Source organism: Vigna angularis, chromosome 4 (assembly GCF_016808095.1).
Source record: "Vigna angularis cultivar LongXiaoDou No.4 chromosome 4, ASM1680809v1, whole genome shotgun sequence".
Lineage (NCBI taxonomy): Eukaryota > Viridiplantae > Streptophyta > Magnoliopsida > Fabales > Fabaceae > Vigna > Vigna angularis.
In genome coordinates, this window is record NC_068973.1 from 6,317,498 (window position 1) to 6,338,293 (window position 20,796).

Sequence of the window (20,796 nt, forward strand, 5' to 3'; positions counted from 1 at the left end):
TTAAAATGAATCGAAAAAAGACATTATAACTTTAAGACTTTTAGATTTATTTAGAATTATGTTAGTTGTGAGTGATGTTTGCCTAAAATTATACTAATTGTGAGTAACCTAAAATTATGCTAGTAGTAAAATGATAGAGATGAAAAGATGATATGAAAGAAGACATTATAAACTTTGAAAATTTTAGATTTGTACAAAATTATGTTAGTTGTAGGTAACGTTTGTCTAAAATTATGCTAATTACGATAATGTTTACCTATAATCATATTATTATATTAATTGCGAACAAAGTTTATCCAAATTATGTTAATTATGAGTGAGTATGAAAAAATATAAAATAAATTAAAATTTGGGTTTGGAATCACTCATACTAAAATAAAAAATATTAATTTTAAATTAAATGAAGTTTAATCCAACAAATTAAATTGAATAAAAAGAGGCTGAATAATAGGAGATCCAATAAATACTCCTAATTATTAAACACTTATTCATCTAATGATAAATATTTAAAATTCATCGAATCTAACGAACATTTTGTGATATTTGACTACCAAATGGAGTAATGTGGTTGTGTTTCTTGGGAGAGTACATCATAGTCCATTAATATCCCATCCTTCCCGACCGTCCCATGTGGGTCAGGTCCCTTAACAGGTGGAGATTCTTTAACTATACATCCTTAATTTCTGGAAAGACAATTTCATTAGCTGTGACTCCGTGTCTTGCCAGCTCCCACCTTCTCACCTGTATTCTTCCAACCACTTCCCTCATCACACCACTGTTTATCCCTTAAATATATCAACTTTTTATTTTCATTAATCACAACGCAAGATCCCTTCTTCAATCACGATTACCATTAACGCATTCTTCCCACACTCAGATCGCTCAGATGTAATGAAAAAAATAGGAAAAACCCAATTTATATATATAAATATATACACTAAAAGATCAATATATTAATAAAAAATAATTAGCTTCCTTACAAGAACTTGATAGTGGGATTCAGAACCTACCAAATTGATCAGGAATCCCCAGAAGCAAAATGGCATATAAATGAATACAAACCCACGACAACCTTGAACAAATGATTCCACTTTACTTAAAAGTATTACCAAGACCTTAATCGAAAAGGACTCATATTATTCGAAAATGAAAAGAGGAAACAAAAGAAAAAGAGTTATTTTTTATCAAAAAGAGGGTGGTTAATGATTACATTACATCTCAAATAAAACCTCTAATTTGTGACTATGTCCCTCTTCTTCGTGTTGAGGCCTGGGCGCGGCGGGGGAGGAAGAGGGAGAGGAATGCGCGGAGGTCGACAAGAGCAAGCTCCCTTCGCTCCAGGCCCGCCTCATGGGATATGAAACGCTGTTGCAGCGCTGCGATTTGTTCCGGCAGGGTTTGCCGCGGCCAGACTTGCTGTGGAGCGCGCAGCTGCAGTTGCGGTGATAGGGGCGGCGCTCTACGTCGTTGTCGTAGGCGGAGATGCTGCCCTCGTAGATAGGTCGAAAGAGCCCGTCTGCGGCGGCGCTTGAGGCCATTGTACCGGAATGCCAAGAATGACTTCGGTGGCTCAAGACGTGGCACCCACCAACCCTCAGTTTGTGAGGCTTTGAAGAACAGTGGTGGGTGTTTATATAAAGAGGGGGTGAGAGCGTTAAATAGTAGTAATGGAGAGAGAGAAGGAAGAGGCACGTTTGTTCGTTGTCAGAATCGGCACATGCGGAGTTCCAACCGCTGTAAAAGGCGTGTGTCCTACGCGCAACTCTGTAGATTTTTGTTTAGGCTTTTGTAACTGTTTTGGGTTGAATGGGTTTTTCAAAACCTAAAAGTAGTTAGCCACTTCAGATTTTTAAGATCTTGATTATGTCCCTAAACTAATTGGATTTTCTTTTAAGTATAACTTTTCAATTATAAACAAATTATATGATGATTTAATTTTATAATACATAAATGTTTATAGTAATATAAATATGTTTTAAAGGGATGATTTTTTTTTTATATGAAGAGATAATTTTTTATATTTTTTAGATGGTTTACTTTTTGTGTAAAATTGATTCACACAGTCTAATTTCAATAAACTTTTTTAAGAGTTTTGATAATAATAAAAATATTAAGTTTGACTTATGTTCGTATATATATATATATATATATATATATATATATATATATATATATATATATATATATATATATATATATATATCTTAGTGAAAACAAAAGACATGTGGTGGACCCACTTGCAGTTCACATATCAAATATGTATGTTTACTTCTTCATAGAGATATTTTTGGGTAACATTTGTACTAAGTGTATTTATTTATTATTTATTTGTTATTTTATTATCTTGTTGACGTATTTTAAATTTAATAAAAAATTATAAATATAATATATTAAAATATTGTTAACAAAACTGTGTAAACATATTATTCTTTTTTTTATAATAAAATTAACATTTATTTATCAAATAATAATTATTAAATAATTTTTTATAATATAAATATGAATTCAACAATGGTACTCACATGACTTATTCTAAAAATCGATAGTAATCTTCTTCGATGTCCTTTTTGAACAACTCTCTCTTCTGATTGTTGTCGCTGATAATGAATTCTGACACTCAATGCCTTTGCTCCTGCCCCACCATTAAAGAGGGAAACAACAATTTTGTTATAAATGGAATTATCATTAATTTTTGGAGGTATAAGAAACAATGGCATTTTTTCTATTAATACCAAGAGAATCATACCATGCTGATTTTGCTTAGTTCTTTTGTGACATTCATACTGTCCATTCTTTCTTTGGGTGATTCCATTGAGCAAGCAAGTCCAATCTTAAAGAGTGAAACTAGGTAGTTTTCATCATCTGCAGATTTCGACTATTCTCTTTTTCTGTTGTTGTTTCTTCATGATTCAGTACAAGTGATTTGTCCAAAATTTGTAAGATGCAAATCTGTCCAAACAATGAATTTTCCACAAATTTATGCAAATTTTGACCATGCGTAAAGATTTTTTTCGTGTCTTTTTCGAGTAAACATTTTCAATAAGAGTGTTAGTATTTTGAGGTTGTGAAAGGAATAATTGATGGGATAGAGAAAATGTAGAGATAGTTGAATGTAGAGAAAACACTAGTAAAAAAAAGTCTTTTTAACGCGCTATATACGTCTCGATTTTACTGAAATCGAAGCGTATAAAAGCGCGATGACATTTTCATAGTTTTAAGTAACTTATATGTCTCGGTTCAAAAGGAACCGAAGCGTAATAGGTGTACTGTCTCAGTTAAGTCAACAACCGAAGCATAAATCACTAATAAAAAATGTTATATGACTCGGTTCAGGAGAACCAAAGCATAAGGTGTATATTGTCTCGGTTAAGTAAGCAACCGAAACATATAACCCTGGTGAGAACACATGTCTTTTCTGCAAAGTCAGACTGTGCACCTGATGCAATGGCTTACTACCTCGGTTGACCGAGGCATAAAAGTCTGTCCTACCAAGAAATTCTTCTCACGCCATGCGAATAGTGTTTTTTCTTCCTCCTCGAGCATCAAGAGCTTTCTTCTTCCTTCTCCACGAGCTTTCTTCATCCTCCATAGTACAAACAAGTTTTAATTTTTTTTATTTTCTGATTTTTGTATCAGATAACCCAAATTAAGGGGGTGTTTGTATCAGCACAAAGAGGGTTTTCTCTTTCGCGTCGTCCAGAGGGAGGCGCGTCGGAGACGCGGCGGGGGAAAAAGGCGCGGTGGCCGGTCTTGTTCTTGCGGTGGAGGCGCAAGGGCGCAAGGGCCCTCCTCAGGTACTCGGGTGGTTCCTCCTCAACCCCAAAATGCCACCTTTCGCTTCTCACAAGACCCTTTTCGCGTTCCTGTGGGTGGCGACGCTAGCCTCGCTTTTCATCTGGCAGAGGAACACGATTAGCGGCTTTCTGGTGCTGGGTGGTGTTCCAGTGCAACCGCCGCCGAAGCTGCGGCCGGTGGTTTTCTGTTTGACTGAGTTTGGTGGGGTCGGTGACAATGTTACTCTCAACACTGAGGCGTTTGAGAAAGGTGTTAGGGCCATTTCCAAGTTGGGGAATAAGGGTAGCGGCCAACTCATTGTGCCACTTGGACGTTGGCTTACAACACCCTTCAACCTCACTAGTCACATGACTCTTTTTCTTCCTCTTAATGCTGTTATACTTGCAATTCAGGTGGGTTTTTTTTCTGTTCTTTTTCTTTCAAATCTCAATTCAATAGTAATATTATAACCTTGATATGATGATAACAACACTGAAATGATTTTGTACGTGTTAAAGTTTGTTACTTTTGTGGATCTTATTATTGATGCTTGAAGCTTTTTCATTCCTGCCTCTGTTTATATTTTCCCTTCATCTTTCTTGTGAATTTGCCCAATTTGATAAATGGGTATGATGATTCCACTGTGCTTTGTCCTTTCTTCTTTGAAGAAGAATTTTCAGTTTTAAAGAACAATTACAATCCTTATTCTCTTTCTTTTTTAGTTCGGATTCTTACATACCTGCATGGTTGAAATGGTTGCTGTTATTTTAGTTAATTGTGTGTTCTTCTGACTTATGTTCGGATTTTTGTATTTTGCAGTGAAAGAGCTTGAAGGGGGAAAGGAGAATTGGTATGAGAAAGTGTTATAAAATTAAAGATTAGATATTTGATTGGTTTTGGGTTTGATATTCTGCAGATTTTTCTAGAAGAGGCTATGTTGGAATTCTGTAGATTTTTCTAGACACCTTGATGATAAAGAAAATGGGAAAGATCAAATTTTGAAACCTGTGAATGTGAATAATGTTCTGGTTCAGAGGATGCCCAATCTGAAAGGATACCCAATCTGAAGGCTCTTGGAAGAACTAATACTGACTCGGTTCAAAGAGAATCGAGTTGAATCCTAGATATTGCTTCTGTTAAAGAAAACTGAGGCGAATCGTAGTGACTTTTTACCTCGTCTACATATGTCTCGGTTCCCAAACCGAGGTCTATGGCAAAAAATAACCGGTGTCAATTCCTTTAACTGCACTAGTGAAATGTGGAGATAGTGGAATGTGGAAGTAGTAGTTGGAAGAAGTGTTGTAGTTGTCTTTAGTTGTAGTAGATGTTAGCTTCTTTGTTTGTTTTTGGATTACTTCAAATGGTAGATGTTGTCTACATGCATCAAATGGTAGAGTTCATGGGTATTTATAGACCCATAGATTATTTTAGAACATAATGACCACAACTTATGTGGAATGTTCTAGATTTTTACCTATGTAGAATATTCTTGATTTTTCTTCCTATCTTAGGCTTTTTTATAATATTCTAGAACTTGTATTACATTTCAATTATTCTATTTAAGGAGCTTCTACATTCTTCTAGAATTTGCATTACACTTTAATACTCCTCCTTAATGCAAATTCGGTAACTCCAAGCATTATGCGCAGTAGTTCAAATCTTGGCCTTGGTAACATATCTTTAATTTGATCTTCTTCCTCCATTGCCTTGACCATGGTTCTTGCTTTGAGGCTTCTTCATAATAGTTAGGCTTAATCATGGTCATATTGCCAGTTTCGTATATGTCTACCAAAGATCTTACTCTTCTTGGACTGGATTTAGGTGAAGAATCTTGTTGTTGTGGAGGTAGAGAAAGCATACCTAAATTTTCTGCCTCTTCTTGAGTTTCTTCTTGAGATTGTTGCACTGGAAGTAAAATGTTGCTTTTAACAATTTTTTCTTCTTCCCAATTCCAAGAAGCATTTTCATCAAGTTCAACATCTCGACTGATGATGAGTTGTTTTGTTTGTAGGTTGTAGACTCGATAGCCTTTTGACTGTGTGCTATATCCCAAAAATATTCCTCATATAGTCTTGTCTTCAAGCTTGTGTCTCCTTTGATCAAAAACATGTATGTAGCATATAGACCCAAATACTCGTAGGTGTTTAGCTGATGGTTTTCTTCCACTCCAAGCTTCAATAGGAGTCTTGTCTTGAACTGCCTTAGTTGGACATCTGTTTAGAATGTAAACTGTAGTGTAGACTACTTCAGCCCAAAAAGTATTAGGCATACTTTTCTCTTTTAGCATAGATCTTGCCATCTCCATAACTGTGCGATTCTTTCTCTCTAACACTCCATTTTGTTGTGGAGTATATGCGACTGTAAGTTGTCTCTTTATGCCTTCATCTTCACAGAATTTATCAAACTCCTGAGATGTGTACTCCTTGCCACAATCACTTCTAACTACTTTTATCTGTTTTCCACTTTGCTTCTCAACAAGGGCCTTGAATTTCTTGAATACTCCAAAGACTTCTGACTTTGCCTTTAAGAAATAGACCTACGTCATTCTAGAGAAGTCATCAATGAAGAGGATGAAATACCTGTTGTTGTGATGTGAATGAGTTCTCATTGGTCCACAAACATCGGTATGAATCAACTCCATTAAGTCTTTTGCTCTCCATGCTTTGTCTGTCGAGAATGGTAATCAGTGTTGTTTTCTGAGGAGATATCCTTCGCATGATTCATTATTCTCTTTCAAGCATGGAAGATCTCTCATCATGTTTTTCTGATATAAAAGCTTTAAGGCATGTGTGTTGAAGTGGCCAAATCTCTTATGCCAAAGCCATGAGTCATCAACTTCTACCTTCATGGCAATATTAGTTCCAGGTTTGAAGCTTATAGGAAAGCTTCTATTTCTCTTCTCCATTTTTACTTGGCCAATTTCTATGATTTTACTATCATAAATTTTGCATGTATCTTTCTCAAAATGAAGAGAATACCCATTCTCCATCATTTGGCCAATACTTAAAAGATTCTCTTTAAGACTGGGAACTAGTAAAACATACTTGATGAATTTCGTACCTTTCTTTGTCTCCACCATGACCGTTCCTTTGCCTCGAGACTCCACTGTGGTGTCATTTCCTAGCCGAACTTTGACATTGACAGATTTATCAATGTCTTTGAAGATACTTTGATCTTTTGCCATGTGATTACTGCATCCACTATCTAAGTACCAACTCCCTTCTCCACTAGGAGATTCTTGATTGGCATAGAATAAGAGTTTCTCCTGATTATCTTCTTCCGCAAAGTTTGCTTGATGTCTATTTTTATTACGACAATACTTCTCTATGTGACCAAACTTCTTGCAATACTTGCATTGAGGTTTTCCATGATGCCAACAATCTTTTTTCAAGTGATTTGTCTTTTTACAAATGCTACATGGAGGGTATTTTCCTTGACGAGTAATAGAGAAGTTTCTAGAATTTTCTTTCTTTCTAGAAATTTCTCCTCTACTTTTATTTCCTTCATATTATTTATTCTGAGACCGTAATTTTAGTTTTGATTGAAGTTTAACATTGCTCACCTCACCACTTCCTTGAAACTCCTCTTGTATTATATTCCAAGCTTGTTTTGCACTTGTGGCACCAATTATCCTTGGAAAAATTGTGTCATCAACTGCTTGTTGAAGAGAAAATAATGCCCTTGAATCTTTCTGCTTGTTTTCCTTCAACTCCTTCTTTTGAGCTGCAGTAAGAGTGGAGGTGTCTTCGGGAATAATGAATCCCTCTTCTATAATATCCCATAAATATTGAGAGCGGAAGAATGTCTTCATTTTGACACTCCAAAAATCATAATTTTCTCCTATGAAAATGGGTACTGAAATTGATGATGTTTGATTGGTAGAAGCCATGAGTTGAGAAAATATTTGGGAAGTAGTATAGAATGGAGATATAGTTTTGTTTGAGGTAGTTGAAAATTTTATCTACGCCCAGTAGATGACCGAACGTAGCTCTGGTACCACTATTAGTATTTTGAGGTTGTGAAAGGAATAGTTTATGGGATAGAGAAAATGTAGAGATAGTTGAATGTAGAGAAAATGTGGAGATAGTGGAATGTGGAAGTAGTAGTTGGAAGAAGTGTTCTAGTTGTCTTTAGTTGTAGTAGATGTTAGCTTCTTTGTTTGTTTTTGGCTTACTTCAAATGGTAGATGTTGTCTACATGCATCAAATGGTAGAGTTCATGGGTATTTATAGACCCATAGATTATCACCTATGTGGAATGTTCTAGATTTTTACCTATGTAGAATATTCTTGATTTTTCTTCCTATCTTAGGCTTTTTTACAATATTCTAGAACTTGTATTACATTTCAATTCTTCTATCTAAGGAGCTTCTACATTCTTCTAGAATTTGCATTACACTTTAATAGAAAATCCCAAAACTGTACATGTCATCGTTCATAGACACCTCAGAACCCATTCTGTACTCTGAAATATACAGAAAAAATGTCAATACTTTATAATTTGAAACTAAAAAACAAGTTTTCACAAGAAAATCATTTAACAAAACACTGATCCCCAAGAGTTTAGAACATACCAGGGCGGGCATATATAACCAATTGGCCCTTTGAACTCAATTGTCCTCGTTTTGCTTAGCAGTACCATTAATAGTTGTGAGAATTCTTGCTATGCCAAAATCAGACACATGAGCAACCATGTCATCATCAAGAAGAACATTCCTTGGCTTTAAATCACAATGAATAATCGATTGCTCACATTCATGATGAAGATAATGTATTGCAGAAGCAACATCAGTGATGATATTTAATCTTTGACAAAGGTTTAATAATCTTGGATGTTGTTCTAGACCTTGTGTCCTTGGATGTAGCCATTGTTCTAAGCTTCCATTCCTCATGTTCTTAAAAATTAAACCTTTGTAATCTGTGTACTTGAACAACATGCGAAAATGTTAACCAGATTTCGATTTTTAATACTTTTGAGTGTGTTGGATTCAGCTATGAAAGTCTTGTGGGGTCTTTTTTTTTATGATTTAGGACCTTCATAGCAACATGTCTTCGAACCCAAGAGCTCCTTTGTAGACAGAGCTAAAATTTCCAGTGTCAATCAAATTTGTTGTTGAGAACCTATCAGTTCCATTATGTAGGGTTTGATATGAAACTTCAGCTAGTTGGTCAATCGTTGTTGAATCCAGTAGATAGTTAGAATAATTGACAATATGAGAAGAAAAACAACCACACTAACTATCACTGTTATCAACCTACGCTTATGGTGTTTTTGCAAGTTTCTTACCTTTGCAAGGGCATTAGGTGCAGTTTGGAAATACCTCCACAAAGGTTATTATTTTCATTCATCAGAAAGCCGCTTGCATTCTGAAACACACCTTCAGTTGGCACTTCACCATCCAACTAATTGAAGGATACATTGAAATATTCTAAGAAAGAAATATTCTGCAAATCAGTAGGAATTGACCCAGATAAGTTGTTTCGTGACAGGTCTAAACGTTGAAGACTTTTGAGTGATGCCAAAAAGGATGGTATGCTTCCCTGTAAAGAGTTTCCTTGCAAATAGAGGTACTCCAATGTTATGCATTCTCCAATAGTTTCAGGAATGTGACCAGACAGAAGATTCTTAGACACATCTAGATAACTAACACTTTTTAGCTTTCCCATTTCTTTTGGTATGCTGCCACTCAATGAGTTATGTGACAATTTCAGCAAGTTTTTGGAGAGATTAAAGATCTGTAAAGGTATGGTTCTCGTAAAGTTGTTTTTGTGAAAGACCAAGATGTTGTAACTTTTGGCAGTTTCCTATACTTGAAGGTATATTTCCTTCTAACTTATTATATCCGATCATCAATTCATTCAAACCAATTAGATTTGTAGGAATATCTCCTGATATCTTATTACCTGTAAGATACAACTGGTTGAGTTGGGTGGAGAAATTGGCTGAAGAATTTAGCAATTGACCTCCAAAGTTATTGTAAGATATATATCCAACATTTGCAAACTACTACTATTTGTCATTGATTTAAGAAACATCAAATCATTAGTTGAATTGTCACCTAGATTGTTTTGAGACAAACCTAGATAAAAAAGATCATGTAGCTTTTCCAAAGCTGGAACTTGTCCTGTGAATTGATTTGCACCTATCTCAAGTAGTGAAAGAGTAGATGCATTTGAAATGGAAGGTGGGATTGAACCTGAGACTTGATTTAGGGCAAATATAAAATTGTTGGAGATTGGGGCGAGTGTGAAACATGTTGGCTGGAAGAGATCCATTAAACTGATTTCGTGTAGCTGAGATCATTGCCAGAGATGAAATGTTGTATAAGCAAGAAGGAAATGTTCCAATCAAATTGTTGACTGGTACAAATATTTGTACCAAGTCTTTTAGGTGACACAATTCATGTGGAACTTCTCCCTCTAAGTTGTTAACACCCACTGAGAGATGAAGTAGAGCAGAAAGATTTCCCATGAATGATGGGATTCCTCCTGTTAAGGTAGAAGATTCTCATGTAAGAGAGATTTCCTAGGTGAGATGAGTCCCTTCAACTTGTACTCCACCAAGTCTAACTTTGTAACTCTTTTTTGCATGAAATTGCATGTAATTCCATCCCAATTACAGATGTGACTAGAACTATTCCAAGATAGCAAAACTCCAGAAGGATCACTTGATCTGGATTTGAATTTGAGTAGTGCCAAGTGATCAGTTTGGTTGCCTGATGCAAAGACAAACATGTTTGTGCTAAGCCATAGCGGGTTCAATGTAAAGAGAGAAATCAAGTGCACAAATATATAACAGAATGCATGAAAGATGAGAGAAAAATGCTTCATTTTGGTGAGGAATCAGAGGTTGCTGGATGGTTCTGTATCTACTCGTTGATAGCTTTATAGAATTTATAATTGAATGTGATCAATGAAGAAGGACAAGTTGTTTTGGTCATGTCAATAACCAATTGCCAATTAACTATCAAAAAGAAGCAAGCCATTACAAACTCTATCAAAAGTTTAATTGTGGAGTTGATTCTATGCATGTTAGATACAAATGAATATGAGGACTAAAAAATAGTTAAAAGTAAAAAGAGTTTTTGATAAATTATGCTAATACCAAAGAAGTTAAGTTATAAATAAAATTCTATTAAAACAAGTTTCATTTTATAAAAGTTCTCTACTCTTAAAACTTTAGATTTTTTGTCTTTTTTCTAAAATTTAATTCAATTCTTCATCTCTTTCAAAATCCAAGCCCCCCTTAATACTTTTGACATAAAACACAACACAGAGATCAATTTTTCAAATAGAATAAATTTATCTTTGCTTTATTCTTGAGTCAATTTTGACTCAAGAATTGAAAACTTTATCAAAAGTTTAATTATGGAGTCGATTATATGAATATTAGATACAAATGAATAATTACATCTTGAAAAAAATCATCACATTAGAACTTAATTGTGATTTAGATAATGTGAGAACTTAAAAAATAGTTAAGAGTAAAATGAGTTTTTGATAAATGATACTAATACTAGAGAAGTTATGTTATAAATAAAATTTATTAAAACAAGTTTCATTTTATAAAAATTCTCTACTTCTAAAACTTTTGTTCCGGATTTTCTATTTTCTTTTCTAAAATTTAATTCAATTCTTCGTCTTTTTTAAAATTCAAAGTCCACCTTAATACTTTTGGCATAAAGGACAATACACTTGATCAATTTTGTATATAGAATAAATTTATTTTCTGTTTTATTCTTGAGTCAATCGATTACATGTAGTCTTTATATTTTTCATGTAATCTTTGATAGTTCTATGTCAATTTTTGTTCTTTTGTGGTCAAAGATGTGTTTAAATCTTTAATTTAATTTTTTTTGGATAGTTAAATTTTTAAATCTTTAATTTAGAACATTTGTAATTAGGAGAGGTAAAGAAAGTTAGTTAACTATATTGATTAAATTATGTTTTATGTGTGAACTGTGGTTTTTGAAATTTAGATTATGGTATGTTGAACTGATTTGATAATTGATTGATTGAAACTTTTGTTTGTGAAACTTATTTGACCATACATAGGATTATTGAATTTGTTGAAGATCTAGAACTATAATATGATCTTTTGAATTAAAGAAGAGATAGAACTACTTAGATAGACAGATTAAATAACCTATTGTAAAGAAACCTGATATCTGTTTATTGGTATAGTACTATGCGATGCCAAAATAACATGACTTTAGTTTACTTTTTGGTACAAATTGTGTGAGACTGTAATTGTTTAGTTTACTTTAATTGGTTACGATCAGTGCAGCTGAAGAGACAACACCGCTGCTAAGGGTCCAAATGCATTTGTATTAACATTTGAATGGTTGAGAATTTCTTGTCGTATGTGTGGACCACTACTCACAATTGTCATTTATATAATAGTATTTAGAGTATACATTTTGAAGTTTATTTGTCTTAGTGTGGAAAGTTCATATTACTTTGTGAAATAACATTGATTTAAAACGAACGACCTAAAACATGCTTACATTATTATACGCTGCCACATATTGAGCAATATTTGAAGATTTTAACAAATGAAACTTTGATAATATTTTAATATCATCTACATGTGATTGGTTTATGTGAATGTTTATGATTATTATTATTATTGATTGTAAAGTAATTTTGAACCAATCACAGAATGACACGTAGATGATATTAAAATGTTATCAATATATCATTATCCTTTACCAAATTGTGTGGGAGACATTAATTTATGAATAATACTGTTTTGACGGCACATACTGAAAATTCATTTGCTTCTATTTCTCAATTTTCTTATAATCTGATAGTCTTTTTTTCTTCGTTTATGAAAGTTATCAATTTGCCTTTTATATCTTCTCAATGAATCACAAACACAAGTATAAATAGCACTTGCATTACTCAATTCCTCTTATCCTTTATTATTGAATATGAATCTTGTCTTAAATTGCCCTTTTAATTTAGTCTTTGTTGCGTAATTGATTCAATCTCATGGTACTTCCATCTTCATTAAAAATAGTGTTACATTCACTAGTAAACAAACATTTTATATTAGATATTTAAGATTATTTATGTTTGTTAAGAATCTATCATGAAAATGGAAAACATAAATTTACTTAAGACAAAATATCTGACATAATTTTACATCAGCACTTATCAACGCAAACTTTTTTAAAAATTAATTCTTCTTGACTTAAAATTAAAACCTTAATATAGGAAACTACCAATTGCAGCAATCTTATTGCATACATCAAACACAAATTATAATAGTATGCAAAAATGGCAGTCACAAAAAATGAAAATTTTATAATGTAAAGATTTGATAAATCTTAATTTAACATTTAACATAAGGAAACACCCTAAAAATTTTCAGATTTTTCTTATAAGTATAAATATGTAAATTAATGCTGAAAATCTAAAAAAAATGTCTCAAATACTGAAAAAAAAACATGTATAAATGGATGAATTATGGATATCTTGGTCCTTCAATCTCCTTTGGATATTGTCCACTGGATTTCTCTCATTTCGAGCAACTTTTATTTAAAATGCATCTAAATCCTAGATCAAGTTGTACACATTTCAAGTTTTTCTCTATCAATTTTTTTTTATTGTCACAAAATCTATTATTATTCTATCAAATATAAAGTCTCTACTATCAAATATACACAAAAAGAATTTAAAAAAAAACTTGGATAAGAACAAATTTCTGACTATTTTTAATGATGTTTGCAAAATCGAGTAAAAAGTAAAAACATAAAATTACAAATAAATACATCAAATTCTACCTACGAAAAACAAAAATGTATACATTAAAAGAAAATAATAACGACAAATTAGAAAAACAAAATCAATGGAGACATTAATGCATTGTCATAATTGAGATCATCAAAATCAATTACAAAGATATATAAAATCTATTTCAATAACACATTTTGATTCACAAAAACTATTTCAATAACACATTTTGATTCACAAAAACTTCAATGGGATAGGAGAAAAGCACCCACTACCACAAAACACCCACATTCATTAATTTTAGACAGCAAAAATGGCCATAATCACCCATAATCTCGTAGTGCAAATTTATCTCACCCATGGCACTAAATGAAATCTATTTCTAATATAAATTTGATATGATGACTGATGTATAATAATTTAAAAAAGAAATTACGGCCTTTAAAAACAATAAATAAATAAAACAAAAATATAAATAGTTATAGTGGATAAAGGTGATGAATGTGAATGAAGGAGATGAGTGTAATTGAAAGACAATAATGTGATGAAGAAATGTTTGTGAATAAAGAAGATGAGTATAGATGAAAGAGATATGTGCGAATGAAAGATATGAGTATGGATGAAGAAAATGACTATGAGAAGATTTATATAGAAAAGTGAGAGAGAAAATTTGTTAGTGAAGAGAATTGACATATTTAAATCTAGGTATATTTGGATTAAAAATAATTTATAGTTCATATTATTTGTCACAAATACACAATAAATTCGTAACATATAAATCAAAATGACTTAGCCCATATTAACTTAGATAAATATTAAAGATATATTAATTTAATGTTGGCCTAGACATTAACTTAAATGAATAATAAATACTAAAAATAAATAAGATTAATGTCTACTAGACTGATACTAACTTTATAGAGAGAACTAATCTAATATTGACAACTGATCTAACAAGACTTCCTTTATTTCAGGCGTGAAAACCTTTTTCACTTTTCGTTAAGGCTTTCTTTCTCTCTTGCACCCTCTCCTTGCACCAGAAGAAAAAAAAATGAGGCTAATGAGTTGTTGGACCTAATAAGAGTGGAAGAGATCTCCATCAATTTAGGATGAAAGGTAATTTTATGGATTGGACCTTTCCTAGTTGCTAACTTTTAGTTGTCAAGTATATAATTTGAAATTTAAGGTAATAATGTTGATAATTTTGTTATGGCTATGCTTTTTATGTATTTTGCATGTTTATAGAACAACTTATAATGTGGTTCCTTTAACTCAATTTTTGTCACATTTGAACTGATGGCTTTCTCTGGTTTCAATATTATACTGTGTCCTTTCCTCTTGAGTTTGATTTGATTATTTTAATATTGTAAGTGGTAGATGAACTTGTTGAATTTTTTTATAATTAATCCCTAATAAGTTTTTGTCTTCACCATAAAAATTTCAAAGTTATATGCAATTCACAAATTGAATATTTAAAATGAATATTGTGAACTTATTTTTGGGGATAATGTCAACAATAACATGATGATTTAAAATCTTTTGAATTGTTTCTTTAACTAGATTTATTTATCACTCGACGTCTTAATTAATATACTTTGAATTCAGTTTTGTTTATTTATTGTACATAATGATGTTGTTTATAGATGCTGACATTTTCTACTCATATATTATACCTTTTTTTTTATGTGAATCTGCATTATTTTGTTGATTAGCAGACATGAAGAAATAAAAAGAAAAAAACTTAATAAAACAAGACATTTATTGGTTGCATAAGTACAAAATATTATATCGATTATGGGTTTTAACTGATCTAATATGCCTTTTAAAAATATTTTTTTTCCTTCTTTTTAATTAAATTGTCTCAATTGTTTAGAACCGGTCGATCTAATATGTATTTCTTTAACATATTATATCAGTAACATATTATATTGGTGTATATTAGATCGTTGCGAAACTAATCTAATAACACTACAAAAATAATGAATTTTAGAAGGGGTTTTTTCCGGCGGTTTTAGAAACCCTGGATAAATTCCGGCGATTTAGATTTTAAAACCGCAAGTAAGTTTTTTTTTTTTTTTTAATTCTGGCGTTTACTAACCAAAGTCGTCCCTGAATATATTTTTATTTTAAAATAATTTTCGGTGGTTTAATATTAGATGACTACCAAAGTAAGATTTTGAGGCAAATTAGAAAAGGTTTTTACGGTAGGCAAATTAGAAAGGTTTTTCCCCAATCCCTAATTCCCTTCCAGCACTTTCATTTCTTCCCCTGCCTTCATCAGAAGCTTTCCCTGCTTTGTGTGCGTGTTCGTGTTCGTCTGTGTTGTGTCTTCCCCAGCTTGGGCTGAGCATCGTGGTTGAGGCGGCGAGGTCGACGCGAGGTCGAGATATGTTCCTCTTCTTCTTCTTTTACTCTAACCTAATCTTCATCTATCTCTCTATCTATATCTTCATTTTTCATTCTAACCTAATCTTCACCGTTTCTAATGATAAGAATTTATTTGTTGATTTATTTTTAATAGCAGAGACTTCAGTGTCACTGTCATTCAGGTAAACTTGATTTGTATTATCAATGAAACTGATTTATTTTGGTGACACCATTTATATATAATATCATGGTATTTCATAAACACAAGAAGGGGTAAATGTTCACGGTAAATGGTGCATTGTTCTTGGCCAAAAATTGACAATATGAATCATTAGGTCACTGTAAATGTTTATTGGAGACTCATACTATATTTTATAATATCGCTTAGTGCTTCTTCGACTTCGATCACAAACTTGAAATCAAAAGTTGCGTCAAGTTATTAATATATGATATGTATTTTGATTCAATTTATCAATTTGAAATAATTTATGAATTGGAAAACTTGATTTGTTTTTTGGAATATTGTTTCATAGAGTATTTTGATTTCTATCAACTGTTTTAGATTAGTAGTTTGATTAGTCTAGTCTAGTTTTGATTCGTGTTTTACTAATTAGCTATAACCTATTGTTTTACTCTTTCCAGTTTAGTGCAACAACATCAGCCAATTGAATTATAGTTTCTCTGTTACTGGCATGTGGTGTTTGAGGTTTTGATTATGTACTTGATGTTTTTACTATTTTTTTAATTATTAAATATATCTTCTTTCGTTCTACAGATCTGATTTTTTTAAATTTTAATCTAACCAATTCATACTTTTAGCAGGCACAACATCACTATGCTATAGGTTTGAGGATATTGTATCAGTTAGTTTCTGAGATAAATCAAGTCACTTCCTCTTCATTATTTTCTAGCCCACTTCCTCTTCATCTCCATTTTCAATGCTTAGAATAGTTGTGGGCTGTTTGAAATTGAAGTACAACAATTACTGTGAGTGACTACGTGTGTGTGCTATGTTATGAAAAGTATAAGTAGCCACCTTGATGAATCATTATTTTCTTCACTTCACTTAGTTTATTGTACTAAAATTAATCAGGGAATTGTACTTAATTGTCCGGCATTTTCCCGTTTTTACTAATTGTGCTTAAATTGACCAATAATTCTTATTTTAATTAATTTGAATTATTTGAGACTAATTATTTGTATTATTAATTGCAGGAAAATTGTTGGATAATATTTTGGGACATTTGAAGGGTTAATAAGAAATAGTAATTGGATCTAAGGGTGGAGATTTACTGAGGAGGAGTACATTCAATTATGAAGAAATAAAACACATTCTATGTGCTTGAAAGAAGCTGCCACGTGAAATAAGAGCGGGATCCATGGACAAAATCAGAATTTGGTGGGATTCATTTGAAGGGACATTTAGACCCATCCATTCAAGGAAAAGAGTTCACGGATATGGCTTAGACCCATGGAAAAGAGAATTTGGAAAAGCATGTTTTAGAATTAAAGTGGGTTCTACCACTGGAAGGTCACGGTTTTGGAAAACACCAAGCTAGACTTGAAATGAAATAATAGAAGTAGGGGCACCACTTGGTTCAAAGTCTCGAGAAAGTTTTATTGATTTAGTATTGTCGCACACTTTGTTTTGGCAAATGGAACAAAATACATTTTTGTTGAAATGGAAGTGAGAGACCACGCAACTCTCGGACACACGTTGGGGAGGAGCACAAGCAGAGGAGATTTTAGTGTGTGAGAGTAGTGGTAGTTTTAGGAGTAGTGTAGGAAACACTCTCGGTTCCTCTCTTCCAGAGGATCTCAATTTCAATTTCAAACAGTGCAATGTCATTTCTGAAAGCATGTAATCTCTTTGAAGCAGTTTGATCGATTTGGTTTTTATCTTCACAGTCCAGTAATTATATTTTTATGTTTAATCTTTGAAAAATTTCATTTACAGTTCAGTGCATTTTAATTTTACCGTCTCTTTATTTCACCGTTTATTGTTTTCTGCATCGTTAAATTTTACCGTTTCTGCATATTTACTGTTCCGTTTTTACCGTCTTTTACCGTTCAGTTTTTACCATCATTAAAATTTATTTCAATGTCTTGTAAATTCAGCTGTTTTGTTTAAATTCCAATTTTAATTTATTTTACCGCACCAAATATCACAAACACCCCACTTCGTGTTAAAATCTAAGACTGAACTCCAAACTTGGTCCTTGAGAGACGACCTAGGAGTCAAATCCTAGTCTATACTGCATTCTTAATTGCACATCAAATTTGTATGACCGCGACAGTCGTACCAAATTTTGGCGCCGCTGCCGGGGACCAATGACGGTTTGGTTTTAGATTTTTTTTGTGTAAATTTTTGTTCTGTTAATATGCTTGTTTTGTGTGTTTTGTCTTGTATATTTTTGTAGGCGACAACGACACCTTCAGCAAATTTTGGCGGCGTTGTCACTTCAGTCCAGGTTCTTGTTTTAGATTTTTACTGTTTTTGTTTTATTACGTGGTTGTAATATATGTTTTGTCTTTTATATTTTTATTGTGTTGTGTTTTGTATTATGTTTGTCAATTAAAAAAAAAAAAATTTTTTCAAAAAAAAAAAAAAAAAGTTTTTAATTTTGTTCTGTTTTGTTTGTGTCTGAAGCATGTTTAATTGTGTTGTGTTTTATTTTGTGTTGTGATGTGATGTTCTGTATGTGTGTCGCATGTGTTTTATCTGTTAAATAAAAAAAAATAAAAAAATAAAAAAATTATGTTCTGTCTTTTGTGTGCGTGTAACATGTATAAATGTGTTGTGATTTATCTGTTTCGTAATTTTTAGTATTTAGTTTTTATTTGTTTTATTTTTATTTTTCCATGTCTACCTATTTTGATTATGTGAATAGTGTTTATTCTGTCAATGCCTCTAATTATGAGTCTCCTTCTGCATGGTACTCTGATTTTAATTCTGCTGACCTCTATGTTGAGAAAAATATGGCCCACCCTCCAATTTATGAGAGCTCTCCTTGGGATCCAGTTCCACCAAATAGGGATGGTGATCATCACTTTCTTAACATTGGAATGATAAAAATGCTGCCCCAGTTTCATGGTTTTGCAGGCGAATGCCCACATGAACATTTGGAGAATTTCTATAGAATTTGTTCTGCAATGAAACCTCCAAATGTCACAGATGATCAAGTTTTCTTAAGGGCATTTTCGCACTCGTTAAAAGGAGCAGCAAAGGATTGGAAAACTCGTCTTCCTCGAGAATGCGTTATCAAATGGGAGAATCTGAAGCATTTGTTCTTGAAGAAATTTCCCCCTGTACAACAGAGTTACAACAACAATTCTCGATGGAATGACCCCGGTTTGGGATGGTATGAAGCTCCACAGAAATATCCAGAACCACCATTCCAGAATAATTTTATGCCTCCGCCAGTCCAGCAATACGAGAATCAGCAGTTTGATGCTCCTGTCCAATTAGCTCCTCAACCTTCTACTTCTGAACCCACATTGAAGGAGTTAATGGAGCAGATGACCATGCAGAGCATTCAGTTCAAGCAAGAGAGCATGAAGATTCAACAGGAAACTCAAGCTGCCATGCAGATTTTGAGTGATCAAATAGGGCAGATGGCCATCAACATAGGAGATGAGAACCAGAGTCACGTGCTCACTGCACCACCTACTTTCACATCATCTTATGTTCCCACTCTTGCACCTGAAGAGGCTGATGAACATTTTGAGGCCCAGGCAAGAATAAGCAGTAATGTTGAGACAGGTAGACTACCCTCATCTTCCACCACTTTACCAGTCTTCAAGGAAGAGGAGGTAAGCATACCTCAGTATGATTATGTGACTGATGATTATGTTCATGATTATGTTGTTCATGATTATGCTGATGATATGCATGATGATTATAATATTGATGAGCATGCTTTTAATTTTCCTTCTATGCATGATGAGAACCACTTTGTGCTATCACATTCGAATGTTTATTCTCCATGCATTGAACAAGAATTTGAATCTGTGGTTAATATTCTTTCTGAATTTAAAATTGATTCATGTTCTGAGGATCTATCTGAGGTTCAGCCTCTTACATTGGGATTGGGTGTTATACCCCTGCATGAAATTTCTTTGGAACCATATTGCACTAACCCTATTGCAGGAGGTACGAATGAATTTGACCAACATGCACCCACAGTGGAAGACAAAGGTGCCAACACTCACAAAAGTTTCAACAACAATAGGCACCTGCTGAACCGGCTCATCAACAATTTCTACTTTGATCCAGCTGTGGAAAACATTTCCCTGCTTGATCAGATATGGAGGATGAAGCACTTCGTCCTCAAAACTTCCTGGCTAGATCGTGAAGATGACAACATCTCCCTACAAGTCCAAAATTGGCAACTTCCACCATAACCTGCGGGAGTTTGCATTTTCTTTCTCTCCCTTTTTCCTTACTTTTATTGCACTTGTCCGTAATATGTTTACTGTTTTGATTGCTGATGTATGGTTAGAACACATTGAGGACAATGTGTAGTTTAAGTGTGGTCTATTGGGAGAGATTATGAATTTTCCTTGTTTTGTGTGTGAAATTTTTTGTTTTTGAGTGTTAAATTTTTTCTGTTTTAAGTTGTTTTAGTGTGTTCTGTGTGCAATAAATTTTACATTTTTCTCTTGATTTCTGGATGCTGTCTAAGTTGTAGATTTTTCCTTCACTTACTTAATACTTATAGTTTACATCCTTGCTTTTCTCTGCTTGGAAGATAATTATAATGTTTGAGAGGGTGAATTGATTATAACACGAATACCCTGTGTGAGATTTGAGCCACTTAAATTTCTTTCTTTTGTGTGACATGTCTTTTGATTGCTTGCACATATGCCTTGGCTTGATTCTTTTTGATAGACTTGATTTATATGCATGTTTAGAAAC

General features: G+C 33.0%; 1 protein-coding gene and 1 pseudogene across 1 annotated transcript; both read right to left on the minus strand.

Moving 5' to 3' along the window:
* Positions 1–931: 931 nt before the first annotated feature.
* LOC108331168 (uncharacterized) lies at positions 932–1,642 on the minus strand. The gene has a single exon (XM_017565808.2). The coding sequence runs from the start codon at positions 1,536–1,538 to the stop codon at positions 1,212–1,214; it is 327 nt and encodes a 108-aa protein (XP_017421297.1). The 5' UTR covers positions 1,539–1,642; the 3' UTR covers positions 932–1,211.
* A 4,194-nt stretch (positions 1,643–5,836) lies between these two features.
* On the minus strand, positions 5,837–10,049 carry LOC108330166 (probable LRR receptor-like serine/threonine-protein kinase At3g47570; annotated as a pseudogene).
* Between the last annotated feature and the right edge of the window lie 10,747 nt (positions 10,050–20,796).

What these genes read in the sequence shown, in the direction of transcription:
- LOC108331168 (XM_017565808.2), bottom strand. Translation starts at nt 1,538, where the DNA reads ATGGCCTCAAGCGCCGCCGCAGACGGGCTCTTTCGACCTATCTACGAG.